The sequence below is a fragment of the Alosa sapidissima genome, chromosome 9, assembly GCF_018492685.1.
Source record: "Alosa sapidissima isolate fAloSap1 chromosome 9, fAloSap1.pri, whole genome shotgun sequence".
Classification (NCBI taxonomy): domain Eukaryota; kingdom Metazoa; phylum Chordata; class Actinopteri; order Clupeiformes; family Clupeidae; genus Alosa; species Alosa sapidissima.
Genome location: NC_055965.1, coordinates 17,425,090 through 17,443,445, shown reverse-complemented (window position 1 = coordinate 17,443,445; position 18,356 = coordinate 17,425,090). Strand labels below are relative to the sequence as shown.

At 42.9% G+C, this 18,356-nt stretch overlaps 2 protein-coding genes across 2 annotated transcripts in view; one reads left to right on the top strand and one right to left on the bottom strand.

Moving 5' to 3' along the window:
* On the top strand, window positions 1–3,213 carry LOC121718635 (hatching enzyme 1.2-like). Its single transcript, XM_042103721.1, has 10 exons — window positions 1–19; window positions 153–270; window positions 586–598; window positions 714–764; window positions 885–1,028; window positions 1,255–1,372; window positions 1,652–1,830; window positions 2,047–2,128; window positions 2,397–2,524; window positions 3,084–3,213. The coding sequence occupies exons 2-10, from the start codon at window positions 205–207 to the stop codon at window positions 3,092–3,094; spliced, it is 792 nt and encodes a 263-aa protein (XP_041959655.1). The 5' UTR covers window positions 1–19; window positions 153–204; the 3' UTR covers window positions 3,095–3,213.
* A 552-nt stretch (window positions 3,214–3,765) lies between these two features.
* egln1b (egl-9 family hypoxia-inducible factor 1b) overlaps window positions 3,766–18,356 on the bottom strand; it is a 33,176-nt gene continuing 18,585 nt past the window's right edge. The window contains exons 2-5 of the mRNA XM_042103694.1: window positions 12,353–12,472; window positions 6,320–6,456; window positions 6,015–6,082; window positions 3,766–5,365 (exon numbers count right to left, since the gene is read on the bottom strand). Of these exons, the coding sequence (XP_041959628.1) occupies window positions 5,310–5,365; window positions 6,015–6,082; window positions 6,320–6,456; window positions 12,353–12,472 (381 nt within the window). The 3' untranslated portion in view covers window positions 3,766–5,309. The remainder of the gene's footprint in view (window positions 5,366–6,014; window positions 6,083–6,319; window positions 6,457–12,352; window positions 12,473–18,356) is intronic.

The following is an 18,356-nucleotide window of genomic DNA, read 5'->3' as shown; positions in this document are numbered from 1 at the left end:
AGTTGATCTGCATAATCAGGTAATCCCCCCCAATTTAAAAGTATATGTAAGTGCTTGATGTTGACGTTAACCTAAACCAGTAGATACTCCTTGAGGAGACCAATATATAAGCTCTTACTTGGCAGCGATCCAGGCACAATTTCTCTCAACAGCTCCTGGTGAAGGGTCATCTGCAGTTGCATCTCCAGACAGCACAAACACAGCATGTACAGGAAACTGGCCTCCATTGTGGTTCTGCTGCTGGGCCTCTCTCAGGCTCTGGCTCAAAGGGTAAGACCCGGAGGGGCTGTTTTTGTTCCATCCCATTGAACGTTTTACCTGATCCATTCTAACACAACCTGTACAGACACAGTGCTTGGAGTCTTGCACACGGGTGTTCTTACACTACCGTACTGTATATAATACCTTGTATTCATAGATCAGATCTTAATCACTTAATTTGTAATTGTCTCATATTTTATACATTCCATTTCAAATGTAACTTAAATCATCAAATTGTTAGAAGCGTGGTGACTGACCCTTAACATAATGATCAATGTCATAATACCCCTGAACTCACTCTATATGTGTTCTCCTCACTAACAGGACCAGTCAGAGGGTAAGTTTGTCCTCGGATTCACTTTCATTTAAACTTGCACACTATTGGCTATACTGACCTGGTTGCTGATTGGCCAAAAGAGGATAACTTTGTGTATTTCGTGTTCCACCTGCAGAACTGAATGCATTTGTCGACATCTCCTCAAGAATCCTGGATGCAAACCGAGGTAGGCCATGGCGCTTACGATTGCTTCTCTTTGGACTATGATTGCACTCTTAATGAGGAAGAGAAAAGAAAACCCCTGATTTGAATTCTGATTTTTTTTTGTTTTTTTTTACCCCCAAAGGGATCTCTGGGTTACTGGTAGAGGGAGACATTGCCATGCCGAGAGGGAGGAACGCCATGAAGTGCTTCTCGTTCCTTGACTGCAAGTGGATTAAGTTACCATCAGGACATGTGGAAGTACCATATATCATCAATGACTACTTCTGTGAGTTGCAAAAACAGAAATATAATATTTGTGGATGATTGAACCTTGTACCCAAAGAACTTAATGTTCTAACCATTGGAGTTTTGTAGATTTTTTCATACATTGGTTGTAGGATGTTCTTATGTGACAGTGCTTGGACAAATATACATACAGTAATACTTGTTTACAGGTATGATTGTACTATAATATTTAACACATTGGTGTTTGCTCCCACCCTTTGCCACAGGTGCCAGTGAGAGAGCTACTATTCAGAAGGCCATGCAGGCATTCCATGAGAAGACTTGCATCCGATTTGTGCCCTACAACAAACAAGTACATTACCTCAGCATTGAGTCCAAAACTGGGTGAGTGCAGCCGTGGAACAGTTTGGAATTCATGGCAGGAATGCAACAAAGGTGGATTTTTTGTTTGTTCCTAATGTTTCCGTACTGTATAATTATGTAGCCCATGTTTCAACACCTGTATTACCAGTATATGGATAAAAAGATTAGAACATTACGGCATTATGCACACACACATATACATACTGCATATTCGGTTGGTGCGTTCCTTTAACTTAGGTTAACACACCAACTAACAAGTTTGCACGCCTTCTGGTGTGTCGTCCCATCTGATCTCCACAGGTGTTGGTCGTCCATTGGGCGCACTGGTGGCAAACAGATGGTCTCCCTGAGTGTGAATGGCTGCATTTACCACGGGATCGTTCAGCACGAGCTTCTTCACGCCCTCGGCTTCCACCACGAGCACACCAGGAGCGACCGGGACGAGTATGTCAGGATCAACTGGGAGAACGTCCCACAGGGTGGGAAAATATCCTTTCTTTTGGATTTTATTATAAACACTATTGAAATCATTGGTTTTAAGCTCAAAAGTTCACAAAACATTAGATCGCATATCCTTCTTGAAATCACCTTTTCTCATACTTTTGATTGTGATATTCCAATTGGGATGGCGGTTTTGACTTTTTTTTGTGTTTATAGAAAACTTCATATTGAGCAATCCCACTTTCTATTCACAGGTGCTTCCTACAACTTTGAGAAACAGGACACTAATAACCTGAACACAAAGTATGACTACGGCTCCGTCATGCACTACGGAAGGTGAGCTGAAATATGACTATCAAACCACAGAGGGGCCCCAGGTATAACTAGGTTACAATGATGTCACTGTGGTCCACTGACCAAATGCTGACGCCTGATGCAGCCTAGCACAGCAGAAATAGCAACAGCAACCTCCAGCCTGGGCTTGGCTTTGATGTCTGCACGGCGAGTCTATTGGTTGTTAGCTGGTCGGCTCAATAGTTTTGCTTCATAATACCTCTGAGTGAGCCACTGTTGACAGATTATTTTGCGTGTGTGTGTGATACAGAACTGCCTTTTCGACATCTTATGGCAAGGATACCATCACCCCGATTCCTGATCCCAATGTGCAGATCGGTCAGAGGACTGACATGTCAGAGACAGACATTGTGAAGATCAACAGACTGTATGAGTGTGGTGAGTGATCTAAACCAATAGCATACATTGTTTGAGTGTTTCTCAAACTTTTTCAGACCAAGAACCACTTAACCAATAATAATAATAAAAAAAAAAAAAAGAGTACACTTACTAGTATATGACACAATAGGCCTACTCAATGAACCACCATGCTTATTGTGTCAGATGATTCATATGATTTAAACTGGCATAGCTTACACAGGCAGTGTTGTAGAACTGTTTGGATTTACATACTAGTTGGTTCAATATTGCAAACAACTCATCTATATTATATTTTATCACGTCTGCTCGCGGACCACTTGGGATATCTTGCGGACCACCAGTGGTCCCCGGACCACACTGTGAGAAACACTGATCTAAACCAATAGCATACATTTATCTAATATTTGGTCATGTTTGAGTGATCTAAACCAATAGCATTCATTTATATAATATATATTTGGTCATGTTTGAGTGATCTAAACCAATAGCATACATGTATCTAATATACATTTGGTCATGTTTGAGTTTATTTATTACAAGGCTGTTATATTTACTGGGATGATTTGTTTCCTTCTAAATGTACAGTAAACTGATGAGTGAAGAAACTGAGGACTGATCCTACAGAAGAGGCTACTCCGTTATCTTATTAGATATTGCTGCCCTCGTCACTGGGAGAATCTGCGACTGTTGGGGGGCAACAATAAAGAAAGGCAACTACATGAACTTTTGAAAAGTGGTAATGATGTTCACGACTGTCAGACAGACCTAGCCTGGTTAGCACGCAGACCTTCTCAATTAGAATTGAGAGTGGGTCTGGAAAAGGTTAATTGACTTACGACTTCTAGCAGGGGTGTAACTAGCAGTGAAATTAAACTTAAATTAGTGCATTAGACTCTTACTAAATTGTTTCAGAAGTGCAGCATTCACGTAAACAGAGGGGTTAAATGCAGTTCTTAACTCAGTTCCAAAGAAATACATGTTCATGCAGGATTAGCCAATGAATTGGCGTGCCCAAGTTTTAGGGACACTGGAAATGGGCTTCAATGGCCTCTTTTGCAAGTCCCAAATTTGCCAAAGGTTCGTATGGGTATTCCCAGGCTAAGATAGACCTTCTTAACACACAAATGTTGAATTGAACTACTACCACCTCTTTATCAACACTTTCGACAGCTACAAAATTTAAAAGTTCAGTTTATCCACAAGAGGGCGCCGAAGACCACAAAACCACATCATAAAACAAACCACATCGGAGTCGGAAATGCACATTACAAACCTTGCAAATGTTTATTTTTTGTTTTTTTTCCTTAAAATCCAGAGCTGCAAGGCAGGTAGATGTAGTCAGTTTTGGTTTTCCGGTACTTTCTCTTAAGACAACGGAGACATTACGTCTGCAACAACAGACACGAGATTCTCTGATCACTGGCAGGGAAGCTCCAGCAACGCCGCCACTCAGGCAAAAACAAACAAAACAAAAACAAAAACAAAACAAAAAAAAAGTCAAAAGCTGAGAGAAAGAACAGAAAAAAAGATAGAGAGAAGAGACCACAGACAAACACTCCCCACGCAGCTTGCAATTGTGGAAAGAAAAAGCACTTGTTCCGCTAAATGAAAGAAAGAAAAAAAATTGGAACATGCGAGAAACTCAACTCGTCACAACTTCAGGTGCTCAGGTGGGTTTGTGTGCACAGATATGTGTGCACACGCAGATGTGTGTGAGGGAGGGTGTATGTGTAAGCATAGGTGTGTGTGTGTGTGTGTGTGTGTGTGTGGGGGGGGAAAAACCTTTAAGTTTTGCTCATGTGACAAAGGTGCCGCAGTTGGCAAGCCTTTACGGTCAAACGGTACCTTTTCATCAGAAACGCGTTCCAGAAAACAGTCTGCAGCACAAAGGGGAGGAGAAGAGATAACAGGGTTGGGTAAAAAAACAGACTGGCAAAGATAACACAGCCATAGTGTCTGAGAGCGAGTGGTAGTAAAGGGATTTTGAAAGGGCGGATGACAGGAGAAGGATGGAGAAAGACCAGGGGAAGGAAAGACAAGAGTGGGAGGGAAGGAGGGAGAGAGAGAGAGAGAGAGACAAGAGCGTGAGGGAGGGAGGGATGGAGGTTTTAGGTCCGAGATGGACAAGTGGACAGTGTGTCGGGTGGTGTAAAAAATAACCGCAAGTGAGGTTTGCAATCTCAGCCACTAGTTGATATCGTACAAGATTCCTCATTCGATTCCTGTGAGATTAGCAAATATGGATATACGTACAGTGTGATGTATCAAATGCATATGCACGCACAAGCGCACACACATACACGCACACACACACACACACGCACACGCACACACATATGCATTACATGCACAATGTTTTCCAGGGCCGCTCTCAGGCCATGTTCTTCACTTGAGAAGCAAAATTATAGAGGGGGGGGGAACCAAAAGCAAAACAAAACACCCCCCCCCCCCCAAAAAAAAAGAAGCACAACGGTGAGCCTTGTCCTTGAAAATGAGCTGGTGAAAGTCCCGAGACCGCTTCTGCTGTTAGTCCGCTCCAACGAACGAACAATCGAACAAAAGAGTGAAAAAATGTAGCTTGCTGACGACAGGAGCGAATAGATGGGGGTTTGACAAAAAAAAAAAAAAACATCAATAGTCTTTCCTCCATCCCCCCTTCCAACTGTCCTCTCCTCTTCTCCCCTGCTCCCCACGTCCTTCGTGAGAGGTAGGAAGTAACGGTGTGTTAAGGGTCTGTGTGTGTGTGTGTGTGTGTATGAGAGATAAGTCCCCACCCCCACCCATAGCATCCTCCCCTTGCTCGTTAGCTGGGTTCTGACGGCTTGTTTAACTCCACCTTCACTCCCTTTTCTCCTGCACCTGGAGCGAGGGAAAGGAGGATGTAGAGAGAGAGAGAGAGAGAGAGAGAGAGAGAGAGAGTATAAGGACATGAATACAGCTACACTTTTGCTGTAGCAAACAGAGGTAACCTCAATGGCATCAATCAAATGGCATGATCCACTGCAGAGAAACATAGCAAGAGTCTGTTCATGACCGGATGTGGGTGCTGCGAAGTCAGCCATAACTGAAGCAGGTGTTGGGCTACTTGACTGCGCCCAACCAGATCCGATGGACTGATAGACTTGTGTTAGTAATTCACGACTTAATCATAACTCAATTAACTTGTTTTCTCAGGGTGTTATGACAACACAGTAATGCTCAAGTAATACTGAGGGCATTGATATGCAGAGCTGAGGTTGTTTGTTCAACAATCATCCTTTCTTATGCTCTGTATGAGAATGCATCTAAAGATCGATTTGGAATAGATTTTCCACATATGATAAGTTCCACCCTAATTCACACTAGAGCTCCCATTAGACCAATGTGGCACGCCCCAGTAAGTGCTTTATACCAGCTGGGCTGAATGAGGCCTTACCTGTAAGAGATACCACACACACACACACACACACACACACACACACACACACACACACACACACACACACACACGGTCTGGATGAGGCCTTACCTGTCAGGTATTTCTCTTTAGCTCGAGCCCGTTCATCGGCATCAAAATACCAAACCGTGATGGCATACCTGCACAGACAAGGTACCGTTTCAGACATTCACACCATGGTGCCGGTCAACAAATACAATGCAGATGACCGCACAGTGGCCTACGTGTAGTAAAGTGGTTATTAGAGAGCTATTAGCACAGACCTAGTGGCGTAGGCCTACGTGTAGTAAAGCGGTCATTAGAGAGCTATTAGCACAGACCTAGTGGCGTAGGCCTACGTGTAGTAAAGCGGTCATTAGAGAGCTATTCGCACAGACCGTGTGGCGTAGGCTGGCTGGACCTCGTGGGGGTTCCGTCGGTCGGACCAGAAGAACAGAAGTCTGTCGAATTTGGGCTCGATATCCGCAAACTGTGCTTTTCCTTCTGGGAAGATCCGCAGTAGGCCTCCATGGTCCTGCAAAGCAAACCAAAGTAGTGGGACACCTCTTTACTGTGACAGCGTGTCCTAACCAAATTTGTCTTTTAGTTCATTCAAATGTCGGACACACGAGACCTCTGGTGGTCAAATCTTGCATTCTCAGTTTTACACGTACCAAGTACACACATGGAAACTAAAGAATATCACCATTTAATACCATGCAAAATGCCAAAACATGCATTAACCAGATTTAGATTATGGATATTCTCATTGGTAATCTGACTGTGTTTGGCTTCGGTCATCAACATTCAAGTTCATAGTTTATCAACTACATAGTTTCTTAAGTGTACCTAGGGCATCAATGAAACCGCACCGCCTGCGGTGAGAAAGAGGCCAAGAGTGGAGCTTGGGTTTACGTTAGTAAGGTGTCGCTTTGGCTTTCGTTAGTAAGTCATATCTATACAACTCCATGGCCTTGCCTCTTGGATCCACGAGTCCTCAAACCTTGTTATGAATACTTGTGATGGAAACGCACATGGTCATCTTCATCAAGTGAAATGCCTTGATGAACTGAATTTTAGATGAGTAGGAAAAAAAATCTGATGAATTTGTGTCACATACTTTTTGAATGAGAAGCCCTCAAAGGTGATGATGTCTTTCACATTATGAATTTATAGCCATTTTCAGAGCTTTCCAGAGGGGAAAGTACACAAGATACGTCTGATCCGATTGGATTTTTTAATTCAACAGGAAAATGTACTTCTATTCACATAGTTTCACTAATGTGTGTGAAATACCAAAAGAGCCAATAATGTTGGAAGTTGAACAAAAAGGATTGTTGACCACAATGCTTAAAATTACTTGAAGTTTCAAAGGGCTGTAGTTTTGCAACGATTAGTTATACAGATATACTATTTAAGATCTATGCATGGATTTGGTCTACAAACACCTGTGATTTTTTTCAGATTTTTTCGGAGAGGGTCACCTGCCAAATTGTGCTGAAATTGGGTGATTTCACACTGAATGACCCTATATGCATCTAGGGGTCATACAACAGAGAGGCAACATGCGAGCAGGGACAGAGAGAGCGAGAAAGAGAGAAAGAGAGAGAGAGAGAGAGAGACCGTGACAGAGAGAGCAAGGCATCTCACTAACATACTTTCATACACTTAACAACAGACATACTCCCAAATGTGCAAACAAAGAGGAATGCCAGGGGGGTGGGGGGGGGTGGGTGGGGGGGTAGAAGTGGAATGCTTTTTCCTGCCCAAAGGCAAAAATAACGAAGCGACAATGCACGATCGACACACATTTACATAACCGGAGCGAGCGGTGATTTGCGTGAGACTCCCGTGGCATACATGTATGCCCAGGGGAAGATGCAGCAACAGCAGCGCGATTGATCGAGAACACACACGCACACAAACAAAAGATCACCGCCACTACCAGCAAAGGCCCAACAGCACACTTCTACAATGTACAATGCTGGCATCTAAATTAGCAGAGGAAGGTCCAAGAGAATAAGGGGATGTGTGGGTTTTAGCGCATGTGTGTGTGTGTGTGTGTGTGTGTGTGTGCATGTGTGTGTGTGTGTGTGTACATGTGCAAGTGTACGTGTGCATGAGAACATCACTCAGGGAGTCCCATTTATCAAAGCATCACTACAAGCACATAATGTCAGCTCATGTCAAGTTCATGAGAAATCACACACACACACACTTACACGAAAATCTATTTAGCCTCCATTACATGATTAGTTTTATAAACCTCAGCCAGTAAATGCCAATGATTCTATTGACAACTAACAGGAATTTGTCTTATGTACCTTTTATGCACATACCACAGGGGGGTATGTGTAGGTCACAGGTTCAATTTGCTAAAAGCATGTCCAGGTAAAATGGATACCACTGGATAAAAAAAGCCCTCTTAAAATGCCACAATGTCTAAAGGAGCTTGCACACTGCTCCAACAAACGGCATCAAACTCCAACAAACACCAACAGTTGGGTCAGTGTGGGCCGGTCGTCTGTCTTTGTTGGCATTTGTTGGATGGAGACACCACAGTGTGGACTGGCAGTTGGTTTTATGAACATTCTAAAGACTATTTCCAACAGCTGTAGAATGTAGAATAGAACTTTAGAATGTTGGAGTTTGTTGGTGTTTGCTGGAGCAGTGTGCAAGCTCCTTAAGAATAACAAACAGCATAAAATGAAAAGGGATACCACTTCAAGGTGAAAAGGACATCTGGAGCAAAAAAAGCAGAGGCTGAACCGCACTTGGTGAATCTGCTATTGTGTAGGCACTAGGCAGCACTGTGCATTATGCAGGCTTGCAGATCTTGTATGTACTTTGCACTTACTATGTACTATTTGTTCTTTTTAACTGCCATCAATTCCCACAGTGTGAAATCTTACACTGACCCATGTTGACAGAGTTATGTCATTCTGGACAAAACAAACGCATTTTATAAACACAGCCCAGCTTGTTCAGCCGCAAATGTTTACCACTTCAAATGCACTAGTGGCGGTCTAGACAAAGTCAGTTTAAAAATCCTGTTCTTTAAGGAAGATAATCGTCTGGAGGGTAATCCAGTAAAGTTGATTAATCTCGAGTGGCATGCGGAAGGCTTCAATGGGGAGCAGTCATACGTATGTGAAGAAAACATACTTTCCCAGGATTGGCCGTCTGCCTTGGAATGTCATTGAGTACATGCCACTGCAGCTTTGGACCAATCAGACACCTTCCTCTCCCAGTCTCTCTCTCAGCTTTCCCCCCCTAATGCTAACGTTTAATTCATACTATTATGATTTATTTATTTATTTATTTATTTATTTATCTACGCACACTGTTGGTCCAGTGGAACATTGCTTCATCATTGACTGTATGTAATGAAGGAAATATTGAAATGGGAAACATACATAAACACTGTCCTTCAAGAGCATGGAAGCTCCGTTGAGCTCAAACACCACATTTGGTGATTCTGGAACATTTGGTGAACCTAAAACTGAACTGCAGATTGAGAAGTGTAAAGTAGGCTGCCTGATGCAGTGTGTGTGTAAACCTACCTCCAAAACATACCTAAAAATGGCAAATTGTTTTTTGTTGCAAATATTTAATGCAAATTAATTAAATGCAAAAATTTTATCAAAGGTTCAGTGCAGTGATAATGATAAAGAGGGACTAAAGGCTCACAGACTTAATTGATCTCAGGTGCTAAGTGAGTGAGTGTGTGAGGCCACATGGACTCATATAGGTATAAATGGGATTGGGACGACACTTCATGAGTCACATGCACCTTGGCGAGGTTTAATAACAAAGACATTGCGGACACTTGCACCATGCACGTGTGTCTGTTGGTTACCTTTGTAATTTCTGGATTTCCCTATCGTCTCCGCGGTAAACGTCACAACGCTTTGGACTGTGGGGGCAGCCGTGGCCTACTGGTTAGGGCTTCGGGCTTGTAACCAAAGGGTTGTCGGTTCGATCCCCTACCAGAAGGAAAAATGTGGGCGGGGCAAGTGGTTGAGCACTGCTCTCCCATGCCCACATCTACGGCTGAAGTGCCCATGCACGTGTGTCTGTTGGTTACCTGAATGAGCAGCACTGGTTGAAGCCTTGAAATATTGTAAACAAAGTAGCTGAATTTGCTAGTTTATCATAGTCTACTGGTTAGACTTCAGTTTCCCCACGTGTGTTTAAGTTTCAAATGAATACTTTTTCTCCTTGGGACAGGCCCGTTTGAGTCTTGGAAAATACTTTTCCATTTGCATCGGGATTGAGATGATTAGAATTTAGCAGTCAATTTGAATGCAGCAGTTTTGAACAAATTCGTGCAGCGTGCTAATGATGCTAACCGGATTTAATAGCAATTTAGCCAGTCGTCTTGCACGATTGTGAATGTTTGGATTACATGTGCATGCTGAGGAGGGATGCGCCTGTTGAGTTTGAGAGGGAGAGAGAGAGAGAGAGAGAGAGAGTGCACGGGGCAAGGACTCATTGAGAGTCTGTGTTGAGGTAGGCCTACTTCTATTGTGTACTCTGGTAGAGTTGCACATACTAGCTACAATGCAAGATATATTTAGCCTATTTATTTATGGACAACGTAAGGCGGGAGGTGTGTGTTGCTTTTAATTATTGAATGTTCTATTGAACCCATTTTTATTGATATCGAGTACATGTCTATTGCGATACATATCGCTATCGTTTTATCGCCCAGCCCTAATATATACTATACTTAATTCCCTTAAGTGAAGTTTGCACCGATGCAGACTCATGGAAAGGGCTCGGTAAGTGTGTACTCAAACCCTTACTCCCTCTGAAATGCGACACTGGGACAGCCCTAAACACTTATGAATTTTGCGAGAATGCGCAGCAAAGTCCGTGAGTCTGTGAGTTCAGACTTTGGGATTGAGCCTGTGTGGACTGTGTGTCTTATGTGCTAACCAGGTGACAATGAACAAGACCTAGACATTGACACTGACCTCTTAGGCTGGATATTGAAGATGACAACACAGCCCAAAATAGCCCACCAGTTAGCAGCTAACAGACAAGCTAATACGCTAATCAACTCTTGTCAAATGGCACCAAGTTTAGATGGCTAATCTGTCTGAACGTGCAACCATAAACATCTTCTGAGAGCGAGCGCACAACAAGGCTACACAGGATGTCAGAGTAGGCCCACGGGGAAAATAAAGCCTGCTTAGAGAAGCAGTCCAATCTCACAGTCCAGTCCTTTATGCCCCAAAACGCATCTTAAAGACCTTAATTATCTCAATGGCTATGGAGCGATATATGATCAAAAATGCATCCCATAGGTTATTTTCAGTTTCTGTTTTATGAGCACTAGATGTATGTGACTGTGGTAAACAATGTCCCACGACGCACAGTGTGGTTGGGGAGTAGACAGTCCAAAGAGTCCAAAGAACAAACGCACCTTTTGACATGTAGTCAGTGCAAAGGAGCTAAAACGCACGATGAAAACACCGAGCAGAGGGCACAGACGGCCAGGTGTGAGAGGTCAGTAGAGATGATTACTGTCCATGTTCCTGTTTCTAATTCTGCAGTGGGGTGGTATGTGCTCAGGACAGGGACGGTGGAGAAGGGGTGGTTTTGTGTGTGTGTGTGTGTGTGTGTGTGTGTGTGTAGGAGGGAGGGGGCATACATGGTTAGTGTTAGGGGAGGTAAGGGGATTAGAACACTAGTTGTTTACAGAGGGATATGTTTCGCCCCCACCGACCACACCAATCCATTGTAGGTCTAATCAGCTTGCGAGGAAGGGGGCTTGAAGTGCAGTGAGGCATTGAGATGAAGGGGTTTACGGCATGTGGCTGTGTGTGTGTGTGTGTGTGTGTGTGTGTGTGTGGGGAGAGGGTAGCCAACACGTTAAGCTAAAAGAACGTCTCACAAAGGTTTTATTTAGAAAATGGATATGAGTGTAGTTCACGGTTTGATTAACGCTAATGAAATGTATAGCCTTGACCTGGAACTATACTGGTAGCTCACCTTCCATGTCTGTCGGCGGGAAAATATGTTTTTTATGAAAATCATGCACGTTCAACAGGTGCAGAAAGTTTGTATGAGGCCAGATCTGCTTTTAATGTCAATATATTAAAATTGTTTGCCTTTTCCTTTTGACAAAAATAGAGAAACAAGAGAGAGTGACTGTGACAAATGCTTTTCGTCATGCATATTACACATGTCCACAAGCCTTTTTCTGTTAACAGTTCAAATAAAAGAAGCAGCTTGACTATACACTGATGATAGGGAGTCTACATAGAAAGCCTTTCCTAAAAAAACATTACAGGGAGGGCATGTATTTTTAAGCACAGTCTCCAAGGAAACTGAACCCATTATGACCTCAAGTGGTTCCGTGTTGCGACACACAGCCAAAGGGGAAATGCAAGACTACCGAAACCTCGTTAGCCCTCGCTCACCTTAGCGTCCCAGTCCTTGTTCAGGTAATAAATACAGGTGACGCAGCGACCGTCGCCATTCGGGTTGTCCACGTGCCGCACGTAACCAGTCCCGTTGCCTGGGTAACAGGCCACCATTGCCTGAAATGAGGAAAGAGGAGAAAGAAAAAAGGCAGGGAGGGGGTTTAGAAACAAATCCAACAAGGAGACCGTTGCTGACAAACTCAGAATGAGTCAGCACATTTTAGAGCTTCAGACAACACAGCCACAGCACAACCACACAGCTTCTGCTGTGTACTGCTGGAGGCACCGTGCATTGACATGGACATGTGTGGATGCACCGTGTATTAATATAAATGTTTAGCCCTCCAATTTGTTGTTCTTGTATTGTTTCAAATTATCATTCTGTGTTGTTTCATTTCACTATGTTCATGTTAATGTCTGTTCTGTTTGAAAACGGTGCGGTAGGAATAGTTTCAAAATAAAAAGCGGTTTCAAAATAAAAGGCCCAGTCATTGGTGACCTACCCCACACAATGTAAAATAAAAGGTAATAATCCATAATATGTAAGGGATAATGTATAGAACGCCGGTCATTACTGGGAAAATAAGTCCCGACAGGGCGAACCGGACCCCGACGCGCAGCGTATATATATATATATATATATATATATATATATATTAGGGGTGTAACGGTACACAGAAGTCACGGTTCGGTTCATACCTCGGTTCGGACATCACGGTTCGGTACGAGTTCGGTACAATGGAGGGAAAAGCAAAACCAAAAATGCAGAAAGCAATTTTTTTTTATTGTGCATGTATCAGGCTGTACCACCTAGTGTCATACAGTCTCTTCCCTGAGCTATCTGCAACAGCCTGAAGTGTGTAAGATGTAGGCTAAACAGTACAATAAGTACCCAGACTCCATCTGTAAGTTGTAAACAAAATAAGACAATCAGCTATAAAACTTAAAATAGGCCTACAGCATCTCTTATTTCTGTAAATTACATAGAATAATGATTTTTAAAAATCCACTTAAGCAAGACCTTCAACATCTGTGTTTAGTTGTATATGGAAGGGTCTACAATTTGCCTCAATATTTTTCAGTGTGTGTACAGTAATAATCTAGCCTACTAACTGAAAATATCACACTATTTTGCCTTCTTTTAAAAAACAAAATTGCTCCTTTCATTTCATAAACAGACTACAACTAGAAGTCACATTACTTTGCCCTTCGACGTTAACTCACCGTAGCATGGTTTGTTTATTAGCCTGGTTAGCGTTGACACTTACTGTCTATGCACTTAACACTACCAGCTCCTCATGTGAGAAGTTACAAGTTACCCCAACATAAAGGTAATTACCACGCGATTTACATGGCTTTCTGTCATTACGAAATCATTTAATTTAAGCCATAGGTTTTGGCTCTATTTGTATGTGTATCCAAAGGCTGGTGAAGCGCAGGGGAAGTTTTTTTTTTCTTTCTCATTTCGGTGATTGGTAGCCTACATCATCTGGGTGATTGCTTCGAACATGTGTAGCATATATTTCCACTCACATACCCAACAACTGCTGAACAACGCCGACACACAGTTTCTTATCCACCACTCTCTCGCCTGTACTACTGTAACTGAAGTTCTCAAACTTGCGAGACCAGCGGATCCTAATGTGTGTCGCCACCTTAGTGCTACTATCTCTGACTGACTGACTCGACCAACGACCTGACAAAAAAAACATAGGCGCCAATCAGAGCTTCAGAGCTAAGGCGAGGCTACAGATTAGCGTTAGGTGTCGCTAAAGAACTCCAGTAACTCTCGCTACTTAACAGTAATTGCGCATGACATTAATTAATACGCACTCGAGTTTAATGTTTTTTTTATACCCTGTATTCTCCGTGTAAATTCATGCACCGAACCGTGACGCCCATACCGTTTCGGTTCAATACGAATACATGAACCGTTACACCCCTAATATATATATATATATATATATATATATATATATATATGAGCTGTCAATCGATTAAAATAATTAATCTAATTAATTACATACTCTGTGATTAATTAATCTAAATGAATCGCATATATCATTTTTGCTGTGAAAGTATTTTAAATATTTAAATTCAAATAAATCAGCATTTGTGATATTAACTTCAAAAGCTCTTTTATTATTATTTTCACTCTTCAAATAATTGCCATAATAATCTATGATATGACCTAATATGCTGAGGAAATAAATTCAAAAGTGCTTCGGGAAGAAGTTTTTTTTTTTCACACACACAAACACTCCCCTCAATGTCAACACTTATTTCTTTGCATTGATGTATATAGAGCACATTCCTTGCTGCAGACATTACAGAGGACTTCATTTTCAACACTTTATTTTTATCAACACCATCAGGTCGTTTTTTAAAAGTAAATGTTCTAATCAATGATCCAGCACGTTTTCTTCTCTCTCCATTTTACAGTCTAATTTTTACTGACTAGAACTCGGGGTCAAAGGTCATACAGAATCAATTAATCTGCACAAATTGTTTTAATCAGTTATTTTTTCTCAAATTAATTAATCGAAATGAATCAGTTATTTTGACAGCCCTAATATATATATATATATATATGACCCGAATATCATTAAAGTATTTTTTATGACTTGTAACCGAGGGTGACCACGGTCGTTCACAGGTGACCACGGTCGTCCGTGGGCGAACCACACAACACTGGTGAGTGTGAGTGTGTGTGTGTGTGAGTGTGTGAGAGAGAGAGAGAGAGAGAGAGAGAGAGAGAGAGAGAGAGAGAGAGAGAGAGAGAGAGAGAGAGAGAGAGAGAGAGAGAGAGAGAGAGAGAGAGAGTGAGTATGTGTGTCGGAAGGTCCACATGACTCCAGGGCTACAGGAACTGGATAGATCTGTGTGTGCAGAATGCCGGCCTAATTGGGGCGACTGTGTTGCTTTTGCTTTGTAATGTGTCCGGGTAGCGAGTGTTAGGAAACAATAGGCCTGTGCTGCTAGTTTACACAGTACTCTTCCTCTTACACACACACACACACACACACACACACACACACACACACACACACACACACACACACACACACACACACACAGTGTCACTAACAAAAGCACACACGCAAACACACTCGCTGACAATAACAAACACACCCTCTCACCCTCTGAAGTACATAACCGAACAGTGCTGACGAGAAGTGCACCAGCAAAAGTCAAGCTGTTTAGACTGAATCATCTGAATGACAGCGTCACTCTGACACATTAGCTCCAGGCTAGTGTGTAAGGGTGTCACAAGCTAGCATCTTCCAGCCTCACACACACACACACACACACACACACACCTCCCTTTTCTCCAGACACACCCACACACACACACAAACACTCACTCACACAAACATACAAACACACACAAACAGACATACACACAAACCAAACACACACAAACACCCACTCACACACACACACAAACAACCCCTCAAACAAAAAGAAACATTCAAACACACACAAACATACTCCTCTCTTTCTCTCCAGACACACACACAAACACCCACTCACACACAAACACCCACTCACACACAAACACCCACTCACATACAAACAAACAAACAAACATACAAACATACTCCTTTTCTCTTTTTCTCAAGACACACACACACACACGCACACAAACACACTTCTTCCTTTTCATATTATTTTTGACATCCGAGATTCAACAATACTGTTACTCAACAACTCTCAGGGGGGAAACTACGAGGAACAAATAGAAAGTTATTTTACAGTAGTAGCCATTTTATTTCTTGGCATTATGGCAAGCGAACATCCTCTTACAGGCGTTCAGGGGAGTCTGACCTCGCTGTGCCATTAAAAACAACAGCAATGTTTCCCATCATGCACTGTGTTTACAGGACATGTGAACTCCTACACCAGCAAAAACCCATCCTGAGATGACAGCATGTACACATACATATGAGTGTGTGTGTGTGTGTTTGTGTGTGTGTGTGTCTGAATTGCGATGGGCTGGTGGTCTATTTTTAACAGGGCAGTTCAGCTATTAAGTATCTGTTGTGTTTAAGTGTGAGGCTATTTTTATCTAGGAGGGGCTATTTATTAAGGAAGGGGATTTTTTTGGGTGAGGTTTTCAAAACTCCCATAGGGGTTTAGGCTAGAGAATGATACGAGATTTTTAGTGTGTGTGTGCGTGTGCATGCGTGAGAGAGACAGGGTGTGTGAGGGCGTGCACACTTGCATAGGTGCTAGGTTGTTTGTATGTGTGTGCATAAGTGTGTGTGTGTGTGTGTGTGTGTGCGTGTGTGCAAGTGTGAGAGAGACAGGGTGTGTGAGGGCGTGCACACTTGCATAGGTGCTAGGTTGTGTGTATGTGTGTGCATAAGTGTGTGTGTGTGTGTGTGTGTGTGTGTGTGTGAAGGAGATTGGAACTCACACACACACAGTTCCAATCTCCTTCACACAAACCCACACACACACACACACACACACACACACTTATGAGGGGGAAACAGCAGCACCCTTGCTCACTCAGCAAACTGAGACTTGAGTCAGCAGCACTTAGGCTTTTAGCTTTGCACACACTACACACAGCACGTCCCCACACACAGCTCACACACACACACACACACACACAGCACTCGTCCTAAAGAGGTGACAAATGGCTCTGGGCGTCTGTGTGCTGCTATTTAACACTTCTAATGAACCCTGCCACTCACTCACTCACTCACTCTTACAAACAAACACAGATACTGCTATTAACGGCTCGGCAGCCATTAACACACACCAAGCACGCACGCATGCTCACACACACACACACGTACACACACTTTAACTAACTGGCTTAACCTGAGCCAAAAGTTAAGAAAGACAAGCTTTAAAACCGCAACACAAAAAAAAAGAAAACAGAAGGAAAACAAAGAAACAAAATGACAGAATCTTGGACTGGGAAAAGGTGCGGAAGGTTCTGGAGGCCTATGGAATGCTGGCGGGTCGGAATTCTCAAAAAAAAAAAAGACAAGAAGAGAGCGGGGAGTCTCCATCCTCTCGGCCGCACGCTATTATTGTTCCCCAACCTCTCTTTGCTGCTAAGGTCATCAAGATGGACGGCCGGCGGCAGCAACGGCTTTTCAAGCCACCTACAAAAATAATACCAACGCTACACAGAGACACAGGACGAAAACAAATTAGCCACCGAGAGCTATTTTTATGCTATATGAGCTCCCTATGCCATTTGCTTCCCTCTACTCCTCTCCTTCACCAGAGCAGCCATTTCCTCAGGTGAGGGTGATATGTGTCTTCATTTGAAAGGTGCAGTGCTGGATTTTTTTTAATTCTCTTTTTAAATACTCCGGTCTGTAGTCTGTAGTTTGGAGAAACGAACCAGTGGCTCGGGACCAAATCAAACACTATTCCAGCCAATGAGCATGCTGCTTCAAGGACCATAGAAGGGAGGGGTGTCATTTCATTGGCGGTTGAACCCCATATCAACAAAAACCTATGAGTCCTTAAACATAGGAGCTACACATTGGGCACATTTTTGGTCGGACCCTGGTTCCCTGCATAGGGCTGCACAATTATCCCAATCGCAATATGAACCAGCGCAATTACCTAATCGCAAAAGCTACAAATAATCGTGCACAGTTCATTTTGTCACATTTCTGACTTTTATATTCATTTCATCCTCCTTGACTGTGCCACTTCTGGTTGGTGGGTGTGAGTAGTGTGTGAGGGGCACAGAAATTCTGATTGGTGAGCTTCATAGTCGGTCGGGGTGACACAAATTAAAGAGACATTTGGAATATTGAACTGAATCAATTCATTGACTTTCCAAAATATTGCAAATCGCAATCGCAATACCTGTCGGAAAAATCGCAATTAGATTTTTTTTCCCCAAATCGTGCAGCTCTATCCCTGCAACAGTTGAACATGTCCCCCTGGCCCGGGGCAAGTGAAAAAACAAGGGGCAAGTTGGCTGGGCAACCATCGCCACCATCGCTTAGCTTGCCTGTGGTAC